This window comes from Hyperoodon ampullatus (assembly GCF_949752795.1).
Source record: "Hyperoodon ampullatus genome assembly, chromosome: 5".
Taxonomy (NCBI): Eukaryota; Metazoa; Chordata; class Mammalia; order Artiodactyla; family Ziphiidae; genus Hyperoodon; species Hyperoodon ampullatus.
Genome location: NC_136918.1, coordinates 58,607,990 through 58,632,436, shown reverse-complemented (window position 1 = coordinate 58,632,436; position 24,447 = coordinate 58,607,990). Strand labels below are relative to the sequence as shown.

The 24,447-nt window shown below is 39.5% G+C and overlaps 1 protein-coding gene across 8 annotated transcripts in view; it reads right to left on the bottom strand.

Annotated features, from left to right (window-relative positions):
- TNIK (TRAF2 and NCK interacting kinase) overlaps window positions 1–24,447 on the bottom strand; it is a gene marked incomplete at both ends in the record, with an annotated part of 410,421 nt that overhangs the window by 108,299 nt on the left and 277,675 nt on the right. For all 8 annotated transcript variants that reach the window (XM_079704808.1, XM_079704809.1, XM_079704812.1 and 5 more), the window contains 4 exons: window positions 1,613–1,691; window positions 3,650–3,704; window positions 18,523–18,653; window positions 21,241–21,331. In XM_079704808.1, coding sequence (XP_079560934.1) covers window positions 1,613–1,691; window positions 3,650–3,704; window positions 18,523–18,653; window positions 21,241–21,331 — 356 coding nt within the window. The remainder of the gene's footprint in view (window positions 1–1,612; window positions 1,692–3,649; window positions 3,705–18,522; window positions 18,654–21,240; window positions 21,332–24,447) is intronic.

Here is a 24,447-nt window from a genome sequence, read left to right as displayed (position 1 = left end):
GTCTCACACCACAGTGACCCTCCGGAGAGGGGAGGAGGGATGCTCTGCCTCCTCGTTACCAATAGCAACTCTCACTCTCTTCCTGTGCAGCCCTCGGCAACTAACTCCGAGGCTGTCGTCTCTTCTGGCTGTTTCCTTTCCCTCCCTCTGTGCAGTACGCCTTTCTCTTGTTCGACCAGGGTCGCTATGTCATTCCTGGATGATGGTATTAATTAAGATTGCTCTCGTATAGTGGAGGGTGAAACTGTGGGTGGGTGCATGAGAAACATGAGGGCCTCGGTCAAGGACCTGATCACGAAGTGGTATGAAAAGGGGCAGAAGAGGGGCTTCCCTGGTGGTGCAGTGGTTAGGAATCCACCTGCCAATGCAGGGGACACAGGTTCGAGCCCTGGTCCGGGAGGATCCCACATGCGGCGGAGCAACTAAGCCTGTGTGCCACAACTAGTGAGCCTGTGCTCTAGTGCCCGAGAACCACAACTACTGAGCCCGCATGCTACAACTACTGAAGCCCGCGTGCCTAGAGCCCGTGCTCCACAACAAGAGAAGCCACCGCAATGAGAAGCCCACACACTGCAACGAAGAGTAGCCCCCACTTGCCACAACTAGAGGAAGCCCACACACAGCAATGAAGATCCAACGCAGCCAAAAATAAACATAAATAAATTTATTTAAAAAAAAGAAAAAGAAAAGGGGCAGAAGAGTCTTGTCCCTTCAGGCTCAAGCTGCCTAGAATATGTCTCTAGAAAAGGGTAGGAGGTCATAAATGGTCCAGGAATTGGGCCGAGGGCAAAGGGAATCAGAATTGAGAATGTACCAAGGAGGATATACCATATCCACAGGGGGAAGGGGAGGAGCAATGAATTTTTGTCACAGAATGACAAGATACAAAGACCCTGATGTAAGTGCACAAAATAGTCAAAAGTCCAGCTCCTGGCCTAACCTGTAGAACTCTGTTCCCAAACTCTAGTCAATCATACACTACCAACACAATTTTTACCCTACACTTCACCACCCATACAAGTATTAACTTAGCATTTTTCTTTAAATTAAGTCACTTTTTATGTGAATTAGTTTATTAGATGGAAAAGTTATATCACTGCCCCAAATAAGAAGCCAGTATCACCTGCCATAAAGAGAAAGCAATAGCAAAGATAAAAATTATAAATGCTCATGCACAGAGCAGTAAAATCATCTCACATACTACCGAGCGTGTATACACATTTAGGGAGTTAATGTCTTAAGGAACAGAAGAACGTCATCCAATCTAATGGGCTGACTCCAAACTATCACCCTTTCTGATGAGATGTTCTGCGCTACCAGGAAAGATATTACTCGGAGTAATAAATCAAAGTGCTTCCATGTTATTACTTGGGTTCTGCTACCCATTTTAGCTAATACCTCCTTACCTTGAAGGTGTGAAGATGAGGACTTACTGTGCAAATAGTAGGTCCTCAATATGTCCTTTAAGATGAATAACATTATAATCACTCACCAAGTCTTAGTACATATTAGTCTAATCTTGTCAGCAGGACCTAAGGACTTGAGCTCATCCAAAAGAGAATCACAGAAAACCCTGCTCTTAGACCTGTAAAACACTGAAGACCAAACTCACCACTTCTTAGACTTCAGCCGAGGCGCTGGGTTCCGAGGGATGAGAAAGAGGGCTCTCATGGGGTGCATGTCACACAGAGCTGCAAGAGACCAAAACAAGGGCCAGCTCGGGTTAGGAGGCCAAACCCAGGCCAAGCCCGTCCTAGCTGTGCTGCTAATGCTGCCAAATGGCTCCCTGAGTCCAGGCATGACCAGTGAGTGGCGTCAGAAGATCATAAAGCTTCCGTCTGGTGAGCAGTTAAATGAGCTGATTATAGGAGTCTCATATAATCCAACACATTTCAATTAGAGATTGTTAACATGTCTACTTTTCACTTCATTTTTAAGGACAACAAGTTAAAGGCTCAACAACCTTTGCTTTACTATAAATAACCATCTAAGACTCCAAGTAAACAACATCAAGATAACAGCTACAATGGAGATAGTAAGTTATTTTTAATTAGTAAAATCCCAAATAATAAAATAAAAGATATTTGATAATCCACTGTCTATTTCTTAGATGCTGGAAATGCAATGTTACCTTCATGGATTTTTGGAGTATAAAGCACTAGACCAGAACACCTTTCTATCTGTATTTCCAAACACTCTGAATGGCTTTTCATGATGGGTTTTTTTGGGGTTTTGTATTGTTCAATGGCCCCAGGAAGACCAGAGGATTAAGGCAAAGGAAGTCTGGCAGAAGAGATAAAAATAGCTCAAATTGTGAAGATGACATTTAGTGAAAACACTCATACATTCTTATCTTAATCAGAATATTTCACTAGTTTACTTTTCATCTGGGAGTATCTTTTCCTTTGTGCCTAGAATAAGAACATATTCTCCCCCAAAGCTAAAGGATTCGGTGGGTGGAAATTTATTTTTAGCCCTCTCTGCTACTCATTAAGAATGATGATATGGTTTCAAGACTGCCAATATTATTTTTCTGATTCATAAATGCCTATTAGCATTGTGGATGAGGGGATTTTGTCAATAAACACTCCAGTCATGCTACAGATGAATTCTACCAACTCTGGAATGAGAAATAAGAAAACTATGATAACTTGAGGGTAAAAAGTCATATGAGCACAATGACCCGTCATACAAACAGGGGGCCTGCTTTGGTCCGGGTCCTCTGGAAAGCAGACACCAAGGTGGTATTAAACATGAGAGAATATTACTGGGGGAAATTTTTGTCTGAACAGAGAGGGAGCGAGGGAAGGCTGGGAGAGTTGTCAGATTGTTATGAAGTGTGCTGGGAGGGAGAAAAAGTAGGTGGGGTGTGCTAGGCTGTCCCACACTCTAAGAAAACCAAGGAGGGAAACTAAGGAGTGAAAGCTGCCTTCTAAGGAATCCCTGTCTTCCAGGAAAGGGTCTGCCTTATATCCCTGCCACGCTCGGTCACTGGTGCGGAGTGGCCCTCAGGAGGTGCAGCCTCGGTGTCATGGCAGCAGCTGCCCCTGGTCAGTTGCACTTCCTGCGTGGAGTCTCTGAGGTGCATGCTCGTGGTGACCATGGGGCTGGGGAGATTCTCTGTGGGGTCTGTGCTCAAGATCTCCAGGAACTGGAGAGGTTCTCCAGATAGGCAGAACCCTGGCCACTCTGCCTCCAATAAGCAGGGAAATCTAAAACTCTAAACAGCGGTATTTTAATAGGAGTGAGAGAAATGGAGTGCCAGTGTTCATATAACCCATGCACTGAAAATCGGCTGTGAATTTTTGTTATGTTGGCGTTTACAGCCTCTGTGGCTTGGTCGCAGTTTTACTACAGGCGAAGAGTAGTTCAAGAATAAACCACACACCAGATCTGTAAATAGATTAGACTCTCAAAGTTTGCTTCCCTTTGCTTTCTTGTTTCCCCTCATAAACACAAGATCCTCACACCCCTCTGAAATGAATGGATTCCTGGTTGATTTAAGATGACTCTGCTTTCTCAATATGCCAGCTTGAGTCCATGCAGGGCTTGGTGTAGCAGAAATAAAGCTACTGCAGCTCCTGGCAAGGAAGCGTCAGTACCTGCAGGGCAGACCAGTAACAGATTTCACCCAGAGGAAGGTACTTACGGGGAGCACCTTCTGCCATCTCGATGGCGGTGATTCCCAAAGACCACAAGTCACTCTGAAAAAGAAGGAAGGCACAGACACATGCGTAAATGCAGTCAACAGAGGATAACTTGGTTAAATCTGGTAATTGCTTCAGAACTGCCTGTGGGAAAGCTGTCCAGCTGTCTCTTTACAAACTGATTTTGCCCGCTAAGCTTAAAAGCAGGAACAGCTCATTCGCTTTCCATTGACAATAACTTTCACGGTGCCTGACACATGGTGAGTTTTCAATCCAGGTATGAAAAATAAATATAAGGTTTCAAACATTAACTTATCTCTAACATTTGTCTATTGATTGAAACATATGAAATTGCTGCTGTTCAACTGTTTTTAACACCTTCATTGAGGTATAATTGTCATGTAATTAACTGTGCATATTCAAAGTGTACTATTTGAAAGGGTTTGATGTGTGTATACACCTGTGAAACCATCACCACAATCAAGACAGCAAACACATCCATCACCCCAAAAGGTCCCACCTGCCCCTTTGCAGTCTCTCCCTCCTGCCCTTCCTGTCCCCAACCCCAGTTCCTGTTCCAAGGCAACCATTGATCTGCTTTCTGTTACTATGGATTAGTTTGCATCTTCTGAAGTTTTGTATAAAATGAAATCCTCTGGTTTCTTTCACTTAGCACAATGTATTTAAGGTCCATCCATGTTGCCGCGTGTATCAGTACTTCAGTCCTTTTACTGCCAGTAGTGTTCCATTGTATGGATATACTACAATTTGTTTATCCATTCACTTGTTGATGGACATTTGGGCTGCTTCCAGTCAAGGCTATTAAAAATAAATCTGCTACAAATACTCATGTACAAGTCTTTGTTTGGATGTATGCTCTTATTTCTTTTGAGTAAAAACCTAGGAGTGGAATGGCTGGATCATAGAGTAAATGCTAGATCATATTGTATTTATAATCAATTGTTTTTAACCTACAGAAACAGCAATTTCATATCATTTAACCAAGCAAGATGCGGACAGGGAAGCTTTTGGATGGTGGTGTTTACTGCTGTATCTCAGTGCTTCGAATAGAGCCGGCCACAGTAGTAGTAGGTGTTTGATATATTTGTTGAATGAATAAACAATATCTTTTATCTTGTAAGTAGACAAATATGTAAAATAGAAATCCTATACCCTTATCATCTTTCTTATTCTCAGACTGACTTTTATGCTCTTATCAGAATTTTCTAGGCTAATGTCTCCACCTCAACCTGTGCAATCTCCATCTCTAGCACTATGCTTCTCCCCTACTCTGTGTCCATGGCTCAGTAGTTTCTAAATAGTGCATAGGAGGGAAACAAATCAAAAGATGGGAAAACCATAAGAAAACACATGTAAAATTCAGTTCAATGGCCCACAGTCCTGAGGAAGACTTTCACCCTCCTTTCATTTTAAATGTATCCTGCATTTCGTACCTAATTTCAAACTCTCACCGATAACCTCACTCAGATTTCAGAGATCAAAGTTCAGTTCCCTTGCTATTCCCATCAAACAAATGTCAAGCCCACACAGAAAGGATATGTAACTGGAAGAGTACTATGAAGTCCACCCTGAGCCATTCCCTAGGACCAAACTTCTCAATATCCAGTGGGCGATACCCAGCCTTGTTCAGTATTTGGACCGAGGCCCATACAACCTAGAGGGGGCTTTCTATGGGGTCTAGACTCTTGCCTAAAGTGCGATCTACCTTAGAGCAGGCAGCTGGGGCACACGCTAACCCCACACTAGGACCAAGGGGGGATTCTTTAATTCACAAGCCATCAACCTGTCCACATAAATATTACAGTTCATAAAGGTTCTCAGTCCAAATGGGGATAACAATGCACCTGTACAAAACCACTGCCCACAGATTCTAAGTAACTTCTCTGAATAGAACGCAACTCAAGGAGTCAACTGTTGTCCTTTCTCTTTCTTCCATTTCAAGTGTATTCAAAGTTGTCACTGAACACACACACACACACACACACACACACACACACACACAGTCGGCACAGCCCAGCAAATGGCTGAGTCTTCCCGCAGGCTGCTGGCCTTGCTCACTGCGGTTCCTTCTGCAGCTAATGGGGAAAGCCCAGGCCACCCATCACAGGCTGGCTCAGGAGCAGTAACTGGTAAAGATGACCACACAGCTCTCTTGTACCTGGAACGTTATGGTTGACTGACACAGACGATCATTGGGGAACATGATGAAAACCCTGAGTCACTAGTGTGCAGGAAGCATTCAACAGGAAATGCAGCAAGAACAGTCTGGAACTGGTGGGTTGGGCTGTTTTGATAAGACTCCAGGCCTTGGTAGTTCTCCCACCACCTTCCCAACATCTCGAGGAACCGAGTGTTTCTGCAGTGTGAACCGAGGTGCAAATTATGAAGGTGGTGGCCAGGCTCTATGGACCTACTTGCCATGGCAAAGTCAAATTTAAATGGCCTTTAAGTCTAGGAAGCTTGAGCTGGTTTGAAAGTCAACACAGCTGAAAGGAAATGATGGAACTGGGATGAGAAAGGCTCCAGGCCAGTCCTCAGAAAGGGGAAGAAAATGCTCAGGAAACTCAGGCAAACTCCTGGTACTCACTCTGCCTGAGGGACCGAGCCCAATTATGAGCCGGCTGACTCCCTCCCCTCCATAAAGTCTTTGCTCAGATGCTGTGTTCTCAGTGAGGACCACCGAACGTCTCTCCCAGCACTGCCAGATCCCTTCCCCTTTCCCACTTTTGTTCCCCAGACAACTGGTCATCTTCTGACAACTGTGTAACTGACTTGTCACAAATTTATTACGTTTTTTGTTCATTGTTTGTGTCCCTGTCCCCAACACACATACACACTAGAACATGAAGTCCACAAGGGCAGGGATCTTTGCTTTGTTGACTGGTCCACAGTACCAGAACAGTGCCTGGCACATAGTAGGCACTTAATAAATACTTGTTGAAATAATGAACACATGAAAGATGCATGAGAGAAAGGAGCAAAACCTAAGTGTCTTAGGGCTGTTAGACCTTTTGTAGATCATCTAGTCCAACCTTTCATTTCCCAGATGAGAAAAAAATGACTTACCCAAGATCACAGAGCAACTCAGCACCAAGTTTTAATCAGAGCTTGGTCTCCTGCCTCCCAGGCTAGTTCTTTTTTTAACTATCATCACACTGTAAGGACCTGAGAATTCACTTAAAAAAACCTTTTGGGGCCCATAAAATAATTGCTTCAGATTCCTACTTTGTCTACAGGTAATTGAAGGTGTGGCAACTCAAATGAACGTGCTGAGATTCCATGAGGCACACCCCAAACCAGTGCTCAGCTTTTTCTAGAGGCAGCATGAATAGGCTTTCAAGTCAGACAGACCCGGATTCAAGTCCAGGTTCCCAATTGAACCGCATCCAGAAGACTGCTCAGAGCTTAGCTTTCAACTGTGGCATGTATGCATGTAGGTATGCTGCCTAGCACAAAACCTGGCATACAGTGGGCTCAAGAATATTAATCATTTTCTTCTCCTCTACTGTGAGGTGAGACTGCCTTTGCCTGCCCAGTGTAGTCTTCTTTGATTTCCCTCTACTTGGTTGTGGCCAGTACTGTTTGTTGGCTAACCCAACAGGCATTTCAGCCCCCACTGCCCTTGCTGCCTCCATTTCAGAGTATAGGAAAGCTAAACTTGTTTATCCAGATTTCCCTGCAGCTAAGGATGGCAGTTAAGGATGTGACCTCATGAGACTCAGGCAAACATCTTCTGGGAGTTTCTGTAAGAGCTTTTGCTTTTCCTGAAATAAGTGACAAATATAGCTGGTGTCTTGACAACTCTTCCCTACTTCTTATTGCCTTGAATAAAAACATGCTACCTGGAGCTACAGCAACCATCTTGTAACCATGAGGCAATAAGTCAACAAATTAATGATGACAGGGCAGAAAGGTAGGAGCCTGGGTTTTGAAGACATCAGTGAGCCACCACACCAACCCTGGACTGCCTGCCTCCAGAATTCCAGTGACATAAGAAACATAAGTATGGCTAAAAGCATTTCTTAGTGATAATATGCATAGAGCAGTAATTTGAGAAAGTGTATTTCGACAGTAAGGAAAAAGAGAGGTCCCAGTTGTTAGGTGATCCTGGATTTATCCCATAGGAAGAGGGAAGGGTTAGTGAAGAGAGATGTTTCCTTTATTCAGTACACAGCATGTCAGATCCTCTCTTAGGCTGCTTTCCCCAAACCTCCCAAACAACCCCTTCAAACCAAAGGTCACAGCATCCCAACTCCTGTGCATCCTTTGTCACGTGACCAAGCCAGAAATTACTTCTTCTTTAAGCCTTCATTTGATATCATCATTAAGATCATTTTTTCCCCCTGGGATTCTCTTGTTTTCCAAAAGGAACATTTATATTCCTGGCCCTATATACCCAGAGCTGCTTGTAAGCTACGCTTAACTGCCCATGCTAGAAAGCAATAAACGTCCTTGACGGGCCTTGTTTAAGCCTTTGGATACATTAGAAAGTCCCAGAGACACTTCAGAACTTAAATATGGGAGAAAATGTTCCAATTACAACTGTCAAGACAGATCACAGGAGACGAGAGAGGGAAGTGGGAGGAACAAGATGAGGAGAGAGTCGGGGAGAGATAAGTTTCCTTCGTGGCCGTGGTGGGACTCATTTTGGCAGGAGCTGGGTAATTCATTATTCTAGAGGTGCTGTGCAGCCTGGCCTGTGGCATGATTAATAGCCCAGTCCTGTGTGCATTACAAACAGAACAGAGACAAATTCTAGTGCCTCCGAGAAGGCAGAGGCAAGCACACAACTTCTGGCTGGTGAGGGGCCAGCTGGCACGAAGGCAGCTTGAACGTAATGATAGAGCATTCCTCTTGGGGCTAGGCTGCTCAACAAGTGAAGAAAAGAACACTTCACTTTTTGAAGAAAAGAACACTTCCTTGTGCTCAGCCACACAAGGAAGGAGAGGCAAGGGGGCCGAGGAGCAGAGCCCCAGCGTGCGCCAAGAGGCAGAAAGAACACATGCTGTGCAGCCAGCAGAGCTGGGGCGAGCCCCTCGACTCCTCTGAACCCATCTCCTCACCTGTAGCCCAAAGAGAACACCCATCTTGCAGGGTTGATCGAGAATTCAGTAAGATAATATCTGCAAAGTTCGTAACATAACGCAGTGTCTATAGTGGGTATTTAACAAAGTCTGAGGTCCAGTTATCACTGACTGGCAGTTCAACCAGCAAACTTGAGTCAGGTAAGCTGACAAGGAGCCCTGGTACTCAAAGAAGTTGCTGGGATGATGCAGGAGCAAACAGGAAGCTTAGGGGAAGCAAACAGGAAAGGGCGTGTCCTTCCTTCTCCAGCCTTGCAGTCTACTCAGAGGGACAGGCAGAAATGGGGTTAGCTGAATCCTGGCCCCATCATCCCACAGCAGAGGGTAGCAAGGTGGTCTAGAGTTGACAGACAATAGCTTCATACCAGGCATAACTGGTGCAGTGGATTCTACCAAGTTTTAACTTACCAAGACCAAGAAATCAGCCATTTTACCAAGACCAGAAATTAGCCTTTTGTCATGTAATTTATTCTTTATTCAGTTTTTGGAAATGTTCCAGCTGGAAAAAGGAAATTGAATTGATTGTATGGGTCCCTAAGGGCAGCACCTTAATCTAGAGATAGAATTTATAGAGAAACAGATTCTGGCTCAATGTAAGCAGACAATTAGAGGTGTATAATGCAAACAGGCAGTTCAAATCCTATGATATTGCTGGGGTTTCTTTTAGGTCAAAATGGCTCCAAATGGCAGTACCTTCACATGACACATAAACACAAATATTAACTATCGTATATTGAGTACTTACCAAATAGGCATTGAATTAATTCCTTTACATATGTTAGCTCACTTTACTCTAATATAACGTTGTAATATACAATCATTATTCCCACAGAGACTCAGAAAGGTTAAATAACTTCCCTGAAGGAATAGAGTGCAAGGAGATGAAGTCTACATTTTAAACCAGTTCCGTCCAACTTCAGAACGCTGACATATTCCCTATGCCATATACTTATATACTACATTATACATAAACAGAACCAGGGTGGTGAGTTCAGGGTGACTGAGGATAATCAAGCACAGTTAGTTATTCATAATCCCATTTCCCATAGAGTCCCTTGTTCAACTACATTTGTTATCTGACCAGAGGGAAAATGCTGGAAGAATAGCTTATTCTCTTCACCTGGGGATCAGCCTGGAGCCCAGAGGGGGTGGTGATATGTCTGACTAAGGAATGCTGTGTAGGTGGGTGTGAACATGGAGCATGAGAAATACGTTTAATAGAAGTTTGTTTCCGCTCGTAATAATAACGGTGTGTGTATCATCCTTCCTTCTTACCGCATGGGCATGAGACCTTTGTTGAAATTTCAGTAGACAGAGGCCAGGTCTCATTTGAGAGGTAAACCCCATTCTGCGATGTGAATATCATCCTCTTACGTGACACCCTGCATACATCTTGGTGGTGCTCCCCTGACTAGTCAGGTTGCTCCCTTTATCTCCAGTCGAGCCTCTTACCTACAGGGGTTCTTTTCATTCTGCCTGAATAAAGCCAATTACCCATAACACAGGAGAATGAGTACTTCCTCTACAGCCAGAGCACAATACTGACCCAAACCCTGCAGGAGACACCTATGACTTTAAATGGTCCACAGCACCCGTGTGCACAGTCTCATAAACAGAGTTTAGGTGAATAACAAATGACATTAGCACAGATCAGGCCAGAGGATGGGTGGTGGGGTTGAGGGGATATGCCATTTCACTGTACTTCCTTTACTTGACTAAACCACTATGAAAGCATGACCATTTATGGTGTAAAAAATTAGAACAGGACAGAAAGATACATAAAATAAAAAGTTTAAGTTCTCCATCCACATGTCATTTATCCATGGGGTAGGGGAGAATAAGAGTCTATTATGTGTACTATACTGTAAGTTGCTTTGTGTACCTAACACTGTATCTTGGGATCTGCCCAACTTCAACATATACACTACCTCATTGTTCAAATGGCTGCGTAATATTCCAGTGGACAGATGTGCCAGTCTTTATTCAGCCAATTCCCTATGAATGGGCTTTTGGCCACAGAGAACTTTCTTTAGTGAGTGGTTCTGTTAAAGCAATAAATACATAGGACTATAAAATACTTGGCAAATCCCATCCAACTGAAATGAAATTCAAGTTAAAAAAAATAACAATTTAAACAGCCTAGGAATTTTGAACAGTTTTATTAATTTCAAGTCTTTTGAATGCTTATTATTAAATGAGAAAGCTTTCATTATTGCCCCACATACTTATCAGGAGAATGAAACCTTTCCTTTTGCTTGAAGTGTTTTGACAGATTTTCTGAAAACAAGAAAGGAAGGGCCTCTAGGGGAAAGTGAACACACCAGGCAAATGAGATTCTGGCACTCCTCCTTAGGATAGGGGTTATTTTCAGTCAGTTACTTACTGTGCCCAGTAGATTATCAGACAAAACCAGATTGCAAAAAAAAGCATGAACTCTTCAGACTACTTTCCACAGAGGCTCTTATTTTATTGAATTTCTCCAGTTTAAAAAAAAAATTATAGCAGTTTCTAAAGACATTGTAGACAAATAAAGTAATAAATAATTAAGAAATAATCAAATATTTGTAATAAAACCAAACTATACTCTTTTGCATTTTGTCTTTATTTTAAAGAAAGGGCTTTTGTGATAGAAAACCTAACAAAGCCCAGTGGCCTTCAAGTCATCTTTTATTCTAAACATGCCCTCTAGGCTGAAAGTATCTACAGCACATGAGAGCCCAAAATGCTGACATCAGTTTGAGGCTGGGATACACTCTGGCTCAAATGGACAACCAAACACACAGTAACAAACCATTTAACTTTGACGGGGGTCGCAAATGGACTTTCTAGATGAAAACTGCACATACAGATAGAGCTTGGCTAATTCCTTTTGCATAGTGGTTATTCAATAAATACACGCTGAGTGAATGAATAAAGGGTTTTGAAAGTCAGTATATTGTCAAGCTGTCTCCTGGTGACAGGCTACATTCCTAAGAATAGTGAACAGAAAAAAGTATAGGATCTGATGCCAAAGAAGAAGTAGAAAGATTAAAGTATAGCTTCTTCTCTGATCCACAGTAAAACTACAAAGTAGTTAAAATGAACCTTCAAAGAACCCCCAAATCTTCCCTTCTGCTTGGTCTTCCTAAACTACCCTTTTGTCATGCTCCCAGGACAAGTGATCAGTGAAGCTCATATTTTTGCCACGATTTCTTCTTCCTCTTGTACAACCTACATTTATGACAATCCTAAAAAACTAATTTGTACTAAGGTTGAAAATGGCTGATAGAGTTGAATCTGTTGTCTCATCAGGATTCTTTATTTTTTAATAAAAGGCACAGAAATTAATCTTCAACTTATTAATGTCTCAGGATACTTTCATAGTCACAAGGACTTCCAGCACCTCTGAAATCACCCTGTGCAGCATGATGTCCCCTGTGGTTATTCATACATCAGGCTTTGTCCACACCTAGGGTTATGCATTAAGCTCAAAAATTTTTTCACTGACCCCAAACTGTATTTCTTAGTCCTAATCTGAACAAAGAGGTTTAAGACACCAGTTTAATTCCAAGTTTTGGCTTCACCAGAGGAAGTCTTCTTCTAGTTACTCTACTGAAAACAACTACATCACAGGGATATATATATATATATATATATATATATATATATATATATATATATATATATATATTTTTTGGCCGTGCCACGTGGCATGTGTGATCTTAGTTCCCCAACCAGGGATTGAATCCATGCCCCCTGCATTTGAAGTGCAGAGTCTTAACCACTGGACTGCCAGGGATGTCCCACAGGGATCAATGTTATGCCATAGAACAAAAGTCCCATATATACTACAGCCAGCCAAAATACTTAAAAGGCTAAGCTAAGGTTGAAAGTTTGAAACACTCTGATTCTCCATGGTATGTTATAAAGCAGTCTAAAATATCTGTGGCCCAGATGTAGACTAGTTAGCACTTGTTAGGTATAACTATAGTTTGAAGAATTGCTTATAGCCAATTATGATACACGTATCTGGTCTGTGACATATATTTTGTAGTGGCTCCTCTGAAGGGATTTTCAAATCAAATTATTTAAATGTGCTTATCATTAGCAGTTTAAATAAATGACATTTATTTTGGCAGGAGATTAATTTTTAACTTGGCAGCTGTTTCCAGACAGATTGGTGTCAGGTTATTACAGTGACTAACTCTGAAAGAAGGAGGAAATTTACAGGAGATTATTTTGTTTTCAGACCTTCAAGCTTGCATTTCTCCAAAGAAGCAAATAATTTTGTCAATGCCCTGAGACACTGGGTCCCAAAGACATTGCAATGTCTGCATCTTTGTGACCTGATTTCCATAATAACCCCACATGTGGAGAACTAAAAATGTTCTTTAATAGAGGAATTCTTTAAATATACTCTTCAGAGGCTGTTTTGTTGGTAAACTGGATACTTATATAGGATTGCATCCGAGCGAGGCAGGGTAATATATTGGAAAGAGCTCTAAACAGAGAGTGGGAGATGTGGGATCAAGTCTCTGACAAGATCACTAACGGGGTGTGCACTAGCGAAGGTCTCGGACCTCAGTTTCCACAGCTGTAAGATGAGGGTGTTTCAAGGTGATCATTAAAGTACTTTGGTGAAAAGTCCATGCACCTACAGAGAGAAGTAAGTCAGAAAGAAGAAAACAAATACCGTATGCTAACACATATATATGGAAACTTAAGGAAAAAAAAAAGGTCCTGAAGAACCTAGGGGCAAGATGGAAATAAAGACGCAGACCTACTAGAGAATGGACCTGAGGACACAGGGAGGGGGGAGGGTAAGCTGGGATGAAGTGAGAAAGCGGCATGGACTTATATATACTACCAAATGTAAAATAGATAGCTAGTGGGAAGCAGCCGCATAGCACAGGGAGATCAGCTTGGTGCTCTGTGACCACCTAGAGGGGTGGGATAGGGAGGGTGGGAGGGAGACGCAAGAGGGAGGAGATATGGGGATATATGTATATGTATAACCGATGCACTTCGTTATAAAGCAAAAACTAACACACGATTGTAAAGCAATTATACTCCAATAAAAACGTTAAAAAAAAAGGAAAGAAAGAAAAGTCCATGCGCCTATGTTCTTGAAAAGATAAAATTGACAAACCTTTAGCTAGATTCACGAAGAAAATAAGAGAGAAGGCTCAAATAAATAAAATCAGAAATGAAAGAGAAGTTCATTTCTCTTACAACAGATACCATAGAAATACAAAGAATCATGAGACTACTATGTACAGCTATACGCCAACAAATTGGATAGTCTAGAAGAAATAGATAAATTCTTAGAAGCATACACCCTTCCAAGACTGAATCATGAAGAAATAAAAAATCTGAGTAGACCAATCACTAGTAAGGAGACTGAAACAGTAATCAAAAACATCTCCCTAAACAAAAGTTCAGGACCAAGAGGCTTCACTGATGAAGCATTCAAAGAAGATGTCATACCTAAACTTCTCAAACTCTTCCAAAAAACTGAAGAGGCTAGAACACTTCCTAATTCATTTGACGAGGGCAACATTACCCTGATACCAAAACCAGACAAAAAAAGAAAACTACAGGCTAATATCTCTGATGAACATAGATGCAAGAATCCTCAACAAAGTATTAACAAACCAAAACAACAACACATTAAAAGGATCAAGTGGGATTTATTCCAGGGATGCAAGGAAGGTTCAACATCTGGAATCAATGTGATACACCATATTAACAAACTGAAGGATAAAAATCATATGATCATCTCAATAGATGCAGGAAAAACATTTGACAAGATTCAACATCCATTTGGGTTAAAAAAAAAAAAACTCTCAATAAAATGGATATAGAAGGAACGTACCTCAACATAACAAAGGCCATCTATGACAAACCCACAGCTAATATACTCAGTGGTCAAGACCTGAAAGCTAGCCCTCTAAAATCAGGAACAAGACAAGGATGCCCACTCACCACTCTTACACTCTTAGTCAGCGTAGTATTGGAAGTCCTAGCCAGAGCAGATAGGCAAGAAAAAGAAATAAAATGCATCCAAATTGGAAAGGAAGAAGTAAAACTGTCACTATGTGCCGATGACATTGGTTTTCTATTGATTTTACACATAGAAAATCCTAAAGACACTACTAAAGGAACTGTTAGAAATAATAAACAAATACAGTGAAGTTGCAAAATAAATATACAAAAATCTATTGCGTTTTTATACACTAACAAACTAGCAGAAAGAGAAATTAAGAAAATCTCATTTACAATTGCAACAAAAAGAATAAAATATCTAGGAATAAATTTAACCAAGGAGGTGAAACTGTTACTGAAAACCATAAGACATTGTTTGAAGAAATTGAAGAAGACACAAAGAAATAGAAAACTATTCTGTGCTCATGGATTGGAGGTATTAACATTGTTAAAATGTCCATATACCTAAAGTAATCTACAGATTCAATATAATCCTTGTCAAAATCCCAATGACATTTTTTACAGAAACAGAATAAAAAATTCTAAAATTTGTATGGAACCACAAAAGATCCTGAAAAGCCAAAGCAATCCTGAGGAAAAAATAACAAAGCTGGGGTTATCATATTCCCTGATCTTAAATTATACTACAAAGCTATAGTGATCAAAACTGCAGAGTACTGGCATAAAAACAGACACACAGATCAATGGAACAGAATGGAGAGCCCTCCACACATACAGACAACTAATTAAGACAAAGGAGCCAAGAACATACAGTGGATAAAGGAAAGTTTTATCAATGAATGTAGTGGGAAAACTGGACAGCCACATGCAAAAGAATGAAACTAGACTGCCATCTTACATGGTACGGAAAAATTAACTTAAAATGGATTAAAGATTTGAATATAAGACCTGAAACCATAAAACTCCTAGAAGAAAACATAGGTGGTACACTCTTTGACATCAGCCTTAGCAATATCTTTTTGAATATGTCTCCTCAGGCAAGGGCAACAAAAGCAAAAATAAACAAGTGGGACCACATCACACTAAAAAGCTTCTGCACAGCAAAGGAAACCATCAACAAATCAAAAAGGCAACCTACTGAATAGAAGAAGATATTTGTAAGTCATATATCCTACGAAAGGTTAATATCCAAAATATTAAAAACTCATACAACTCAACAACAAAAAAACCCCAAACAATCTAATTGAACAAATGGGCAGAGGAGACGATAGATATTTTTTCCAAGGAAGACATACAGATGACCAACGGACACATGAAAAGATGTTCAACATCACTAATTATTAGGGAATTGCAAATCAAAACCACAATGAGATATCACCTCACACTTGTTAGAACAGCTATTATAAAAAACAAAAACAAGAAATAACAAAGAGTTGGAGAGTATGAGGAGAAAAGGGAACCCTTGTACACTGTTGGTGAGAATGTAAACTGGTGCAGTAACTATGGAAAACAGTAGGGAGATCCTTAAAAAATTAAGGCTAGAACTACCACATGATCCAGCTATTCCACTTCTGGGTATCTATCCAAAGAATATGAAAACACTAATTTGAAAAGATATATGCACTGCAGTAATATTTACAATAGCCAAGGTATGGAAATAACCTAAGTGCCCATCAATGGATAAATGGATAAAGAAGATGTGATATATATATACACACACACACACACACACACACACACACACAATGCAATACTACTCAGCCATAAAAAGATGAACTCTTGCCATTTGTGACAACATGGATGGACCTTGAGGCTATTATGGTAAGTGAAATAAGTCAAATGGAGAAAGACAAATACTGTATGATTTCACCCATATGTGGAATATAAGAAATAAATGGACATAAACTTATATCCCCATATCTCCTCCCTCTTGCGTCTCCCTCCCACCCCTCTAGGTGGACACAAAGCACCAAGCTGATCTCTCTGTGCTATGTGGCTGCTTCCCACTAGCCATCTATTTTATATTTGGTAGTGTATATATGTCCATGCCACTCTCTCACTTCATCCCAGCTTCTGGTTCACTTTGTTATACAGCAGAAACTAACACACCATTGTAAAACAATTATACTCCAATAAAGATGTTAAAAACCAAAAAGATACATGTACCCCTATGTTGACAGCAGCACTGTTCACAATAGCCAAGACACGGAAACAACCTAAATGTCCATCAACAGATGAACGGATAAAGACATGGTACATATATGCAATGGAATACTACTCAGTCATAAAAAAGAACAAAATAAGGCCATTTGCAGCAACATGGATGCAACATGAGATTATCATACTAAGTGAAGTCAGAAAGAGAAAGACAAATATCATATGATATCACTTATATGTGGAACCTAAAATAAGGCACAAATGCACCTATCTACAAAACAGAAACAGACTCCTAGATATAGAGAACAGACTTGTGGTTGCCAAGGTGGGGGGAGAGGGGAGGGAGAGGGATGGACTGGGAGTTTGGGGGTGGTAGATGCAAACTATTACATTTAGAATGGATAAACAACAAGGTCCTACTGTATAGCACAGGGAACTATATGCCATAACCTGTGATAAACCATAATGGAAAAGAATATAAAAAAGAATATGTATGTATGTATAACTGAGTCTCTTTGCTGTACAGTAGAGATGGGCACAGCATTGTAAATCAACTATATTTCAATAAAAAAAATTTAAGAAAAAAAGAAATGAACAAACAAAAAAAAAACGAACACATAGTTACAGAGAACAGATTGGTGGTTACCATAGCGGAAAGGGGGCACAAAATGGGGAAAAGGGATCAGTTGTGTGGTGATGGAGGGAAACAAGACTTCTGGTGGTGAACACGCTGTAGGGTATACAGAAGTTGAATTATAATGTTGTATACATGAAACTTATGTTATAAACCAATGTTACCTCAAATAATTGAAAAAAAGGTCCATTCACCTATGAAATGACTATCAGGTTTTCCCCAAGGTTGTCCTGTGATCTACACAGAGACCACAGGGTGTCTCTCTGTCTACTGGATAATCTGAACACCCACAGTTCCTACATCCCATTTACCTCCAACTTTCAGCTGTAATTCACAACAACAATGTCACCTGACATTGCAGCTATCGATGGGATAGTAAACACAAATTATGTTTGATTATTGCCTAACAGAATGGAAAAGAGGAGGGCTTCTTGGAGAAGGGGACAACTTCCACCTCTCTACTTAAACACTGCTTTGAATTTATTAGCAAATTTCTAGTTTATGGTACAAAGTATCAAGCCACAAACCAGATTTCTATGAAACACTGCAACAGGCTACAGAAACACCATAAAGTAGCTACCAACATCCCATTTGGTTCTCTCTCATTGAAAAGAAACTCTAATAATTAAACTTTGAGCAATGTAGAAATGAGTAAATATGATTATTTTTAATCAGAAAAAGATGAGCCCCCAAAACAAACTCATATCTTGGTTTCTTTTAACATGAAAAGCTCTCAGAATATAAATACTTTGCCAAAAATCTAAACTACAACCAAAATAGAAATCTGTTTTCTAATAAGAAGCAAGAGAAGTTCAAAAGAATATAGAAAATGGTTTAAACATTTTTTACCAATAGGCAATCAGATATGATGGATGAGTTCATTACAAAGATTCTCACTTGGATGTCTTCTAATTTTAAACTCAAGTAATGTTTTTTAGTTTTCCCGTTGGATTATATAAATCACAAGCCCAAAGCCGTGAGAGAATTCTCTACCAGTCTTAGGGTGAGATGTTAGGCACGCTTTGAAACGTAATGAAGAAGTAAGAAGTCATACCTTGAAATCATATGTGGCATCTGGGTTTTCGTCACAGGCAATAACTTCTGGAGCCATCCAGTAGGGCGTCCCGATGAAGGTATTCCTCCTGCCCACTGTTCGATCGAGCTGGGCACTGACTCCAAAGTCCACTAGTTAAGGGAAGACAAATGAATAAAGTCTATCATCTAAGGTCTTACACAGTGATAAAATGAAAGTGTATTTTTTTTACTGTGGTAAAACATACATAACATAAAATTTATTATTTTAAGAACTTTCTAGTGGACAGTTTTGTGGTATTAAGTACATTCACATTGTTGTGCAACTATAACCACCATCCAACTCCAGAACTTTTTCATCTTCCTCAACTGAAACTCTGTAGCCATTAAACATTAACTTCTCTTTCTCCTCCCCTCCCCACCCCACCGGGCCTCCAGGCCCAGGAAAGCACCATTCTACTTCATGTCTCTATGGATCTGACTACTACAGATACATCATATAAGTGGAATCATACAGTATTAGTCTTTTGAAGACTAGATTATTTCACCTAACATAATATCCTCAAGGTTAATGCATGTTGCAGCACGCATCAGGATTTCCTTCTGAATTTTTGAAGACCGAATAATAGTCTATTGTATGTAGGTGCCACAATTTGTTTATCCATTCATCTGTTGGACACTCAGGTTGCTTCTTCCTTTTCACTATTGTGAATGTTTATATTTAAAAAAATTTTTTATTTTATATTGGAGTATAGTTGATTTACAGTGTTGTGTTAGTTTCAGGTGTACAGCAAAGTGATTCAGTTATACATATACATATATTTATTCTTTTTCAGATTCTTTTCCCATATAGGTTATTACAGAGTACTGACTAGAGTTCCTTGTGCTATACACTAGGTCCTTGCTGATTATCTATTTTATATGTAGTAGTGTGTATATGTTAATCCCAACCTCCTAATTTATCCCTCCCCCCAACCTTTCCCCTTTGATAACCATAAGTTTTTTTCTATGTCTGTGAGTCTGTTTCTGTTTTGCAAATAAGTTCATTTGTATCATGTTTTTAGATTCCACATATAAGGGATATCATATGATATTTGTCCTTCTCTGTCTGACTTACTTCAGTTAGTATGATAATCTCTAGTGAATGTATACTTTTAAACTTCATGTATAAATGGATAAAGCGTACCAATGAGAAAAGCACAGGGGGTTATATATGGTTACATCAGGGCTACACTGGGGGCCAAAAAGAGGTGTTAAATAAAAGTCAAGCTTGGGCCATAAAGGATAGTATTTAGAGGATGCAAAGAAAGTAGTTAACAGCTAAGTTTCTGGAGTCAGACTGCCTAAATTTGCATCTCATTTCTGACACTTATTAGTGATGCAACCTAGGGCTACTAGATCGGCCTCTTTGAGCTTCATTTTCCGAATCCATGAAATGAGGATGATGAGATTCACATGGTGTTATTCTGATGTTTAAGTGAAATAATCTACCTAAAAGCATTTTGTACAGGACATGGCATATAATATTCTCTCAACAAGTAACTGTTAATTAGTGATGAGTGAATATTCTGAGGATAGCTTATGTAGTCAGTACATATATAACTGCTTTCCCTACCTAATGTATGCTTTTGTTTTAAAAGGGAATATTCATGAGATGAAATTTTGGCCCCAAATTCTAACTAAGAAAAAAACAGAAATTGTATATTTTAACAAAAAAGGCAAGAGCAAGTGTTTGCGATATAACCATAGGAGACATTTAAATCTCTTTGAAAATGAACTATCATATGGACAGTGATTCTTTTGTAGGAAACAAATTGTATATTCTATAGAGTATTTGTCAATCTATGCTCTTACTCATATACATCAAGTAGTCAAATGCATGTGGGGATTCTCTACCTTATCTGGATAATCCCAGACTTATTGTGGGAAGGGCTCTAATAGACCAGAGAAAAGGGTTCCCTCACTGATAACTCTGCAGATGGAAGTGGGATAATTAGTATGCACGTGAAGTAGAATATTGAGCATCCATTTTCTACAGATGCCCTAGATAATAATGAAATCGATGTAAATATAACTTAAAACATATGGGAATATAGCAGGAATTCATTTTTCTAAATAATGAATGTCTAACTGTGGATATTTTTAATTAAAAAAATTTCATCTTTGTCTGTTATAGCAGCAACAATATAAACAAACTGTAAGATAGGGGAAACCATTCCAAGGTCAGTCACTTCTAATCTAAAGGGTCTTTGCTTAAAAAAACAAACTCAGTTGTTTCTACACACCGATTAAGCACATGGATCTGCTTACCATATTGTATACCAATTCACTCCTCAAAGTGCTTTTAGAAAACGTGTTTGTTTTTTTTTTTTTTTGCGGTACGCGGGCCTCTCACTGTCACGGCCTCTCCTGCCGTGGAGCACAGGCTCCGGACGCGCAGGCTCAGCGGCCATGGCTCACGGGCCCAGCCGCTCCATGGCATGTGGGATCTTCCCGGACCGGGGCACAAACCCGTGTCCCCTGCATCGGCAGGCGGACCCTCAACCACTGCGCCACCAGGGAAGCCCTAGAAAATGTTTTTTTTTTAAATAGCCAAAGAAACATTTTCCTTTCTGTTCTAGGTACAATGACCTCCCAATCCACAGCGACAACTTTACATTCATTATTTAAAAAAAAAAAAACAGCTGAAACAATCCTATCATTTTCTGCAATTCCTAGGCTCACTGGATTCTGTTCTTACCTAGTTTAACTTCTGCATTTTCAGTCAGCAAGACATTTTGCCCTTTAATATCTCGATGAATCACTTTATGCTGGTGCAGGTGACTCAGCCCCTGGAATGAAGGAGAGTTGAGAAGCGTTAATAGGAATATAAATCCAGATGTAAAAAATTATTTTGGATGTTAATGATCAAAAAAATTTAAACTCACCCAGAGATACTTTCATTATTTTATTTATATCTTTCATGTGGTCATAATTCTAAATGGAGCACAATGTTTATTCTAAACTTCAGGCAATGATCAATATAAACTGAAATATACAGGTGGTCATTGCAATGCCAGGTATGGTGTTAAATGAAACGCTTGCACATCAGCTTTTATCTCGGGTAACAAGAGACCACACAGGCCATGACACGGTTTCAACATGCACATGTTTCAGCTAACAGTACCGTGAAGGACCACGTGTATTTGCCAGTTGGTAACAGTAATATCTACAGAGTCTGTACAGAAATCTGATTTAACTGAAGCCTCCACTTTTTTGTGCAGTTTTTGAATTTAAAAGTTAAAAGTTACCCTCCACTTTTTTGTGCAATTTTTGAATTTAAAAGTTATTATACAATTCGAATTAAGCACAATAAAATATTACTCAGACCAGCCAAGAAATTTCCCATTGGCTTTAGCCAATGTCTTACATTAAAAAAGGAAAACAGCCAACTTCTATTTCCTTTGTTAATGTTCATCACTGCCATTTTTAGTGCTTTATATTTGTGACTTTGTGCTCATTATGTGAAATAATTATTCAGTGACATCTCAACCTGATTGTGTTCCATTTCTCCATGAATTACTCTGATTTTGGGGGGTTTTTTGTGGTGTGGGTTCGAAAACCTACAGACTTGTTCTAAGGTGGTCTCATGTTTCTCAGATAAACTGTAACCTAAAAGAATCTAAAAATGGAGTACTGAAGTAAATCATGTTATGCTAACACTTGTTAATTCAAGGTATTGGATACCCAAGTGTTGTTGTTTTTTCTTTATGATTTTCTGTAGTTTTAATTTTTTCTCCACAATAACAAAACCATGGTATGAAAGATGAAGTTGAAACAAAAAGAAAAAAAAAAAACTAGATATCTGAATCCCCTTTTGTTGAGAAAATTCAGCATGAGAATATGAATGCCCCAAAAGATCCATGTTTGTGTTTAGGAATATCAGTAAACATAAACCATAAGACAGGACAGTTTGAGGCACTAGTTTGGGTCTTATAAAATCACCTTTTTTATCTAGTCGATTTGGCTTGAGGTAGGCATCAAATAGATTAAAATGTATAGTTTTCACAGTATATTACCACTCCATGAATCCTTAAAAGAGGGACTGAAGATCCATTTCCTTCTTTTACCATCAAAGTGGTTGGAAGCAGATACCACAGCACGGAAGTGAGCCAAAGGTTGTATTTAATGAGATCATAAAATGCATGGAGGGTCTTCTCTGAAACTTCTTGCAGCTAGGGACCTTTGGGTGATCAAATGTCCCTTCCAATGAGTCACTATATCTCAAATACCAGTATTATCATTTGGGAGAACATATTGGAAGAAGGAAGAAAACCATGTTTTCACACGTTTTAAAACCAGCTATTGAGAGATACTCATGGGGTGAAACATCCTTGCTGCTTTTAGAACCCTGGAGATCACATGACTGATCCCCAGTAGGGTTACCCAGGAGTGCAGAAAGCCAGAGTGGGCAGAACCAGCCCTGGAGACTCAGTAGATTCCTGGCACCCATGGGGTGGTCTGGATGACTAAATAATCTGTCATGCTTTCCTGAATGAGTAAAACTCTACAACAGAAATCCAAATTAACTTTACACAATGGCACATCAATACTTGGAGATACATGTCAGACTTGAAGGAGTTCAGCAAGCATACCTCATTGTTTTTCCCTCAAATTTTGTTTTGTGCTCTGAGAAATATTTTTTGCCTACTCCAAACCACGGAGGTATTATCCTATATTTTCTCTTAAGAGCTTTATTTTTTATATCTTTTGTACTTATAACCATAATCCACCTGGAATTAATTTTTAAATATGATACAAAGCAGGTATAAGCTTCATGTTTTTATATGGATATTCAATTGATCAAGCACTATTTACTGATTAAAAGGCCCTTTCCCTACGTGTTGCAGCTCTTGCTTTTGTCACAAATCAGGTGTCCGTATGAGTGGGTCTGTTCATGGACTCTCCATTCTGTTTCATTGGCCATTGTCTATTCTTGTGACAATACCACTCTGTTTAAATTACTTAGCAGCTTTATAATAAGTCCTGGTAACTGGCAGCATAAATACTTCAGCTTTGTTCCTCAAAATTGCCTTGGCTATTCTTGGCCTTTTGTATTTCCATACAATGTTTTAAAAATCAGCTTGTCAAGATCGACAAATGTACCTAGAAGGATTTTGATAGGCAGTTTAATGATACCAAGGATCAGATTAGGGAGCAATAACATCATTATAATATTGAGCGTTCTAATTCATGAAATAGTATATACACCTCTATTTGTTAATGTCTTCTTTAATTTGTCTGTAATATTTTGTAGTTTCCAGTGTAGAAATCACTCACATGTTTCTGTACATTTATTTTTAAGTATTTGAATTTTTATGCTAACACAAGTGTTATCATTTTAAAATTTCATTTTCTATTTGGTTTTTTTCCTAATGTGGGTTGAATTAAAGGGATAAACATAATTTTTTAATGCCTTCCTCCCTCCCTCCCTCCTTCCCTTTCTTCCCCAGCACATAATCTGTCTCTCAAAGGCATATCTTGGACACATCATGCAAACTGTTTTACCTTTTGTTCCCTTATACTAAGAAGGCAGAGTAAATAAATAAATAAATAAATAGCTGCCAAGCAGATCTAGTAAGAATGCTCAGTGGACATATAATAGCCTCCTTATTAGTAGCAAGAGATAATTAAACTAATCTGAACAAACTAAAATATGACCAATTACCTCCTTTCTCCCTGAAGTGAACTCAGAAAATATGTGACACTATTGTCTAGATTGTCTGATTGTGGGATTTGTGGGCAAAACTGGGCAAATGGGCACATTCTTGTCCACTGTCTTGACTGGTTTTAGATATTGTCTCAAAGAATTTTTTTTTAAGGTAAAATCAATCAAACTAGGTTGTATGTACTAAAATGGCTAAAGTCACACGAGCCTTAAATTAGTTATAAACTTTCACAAATGGAA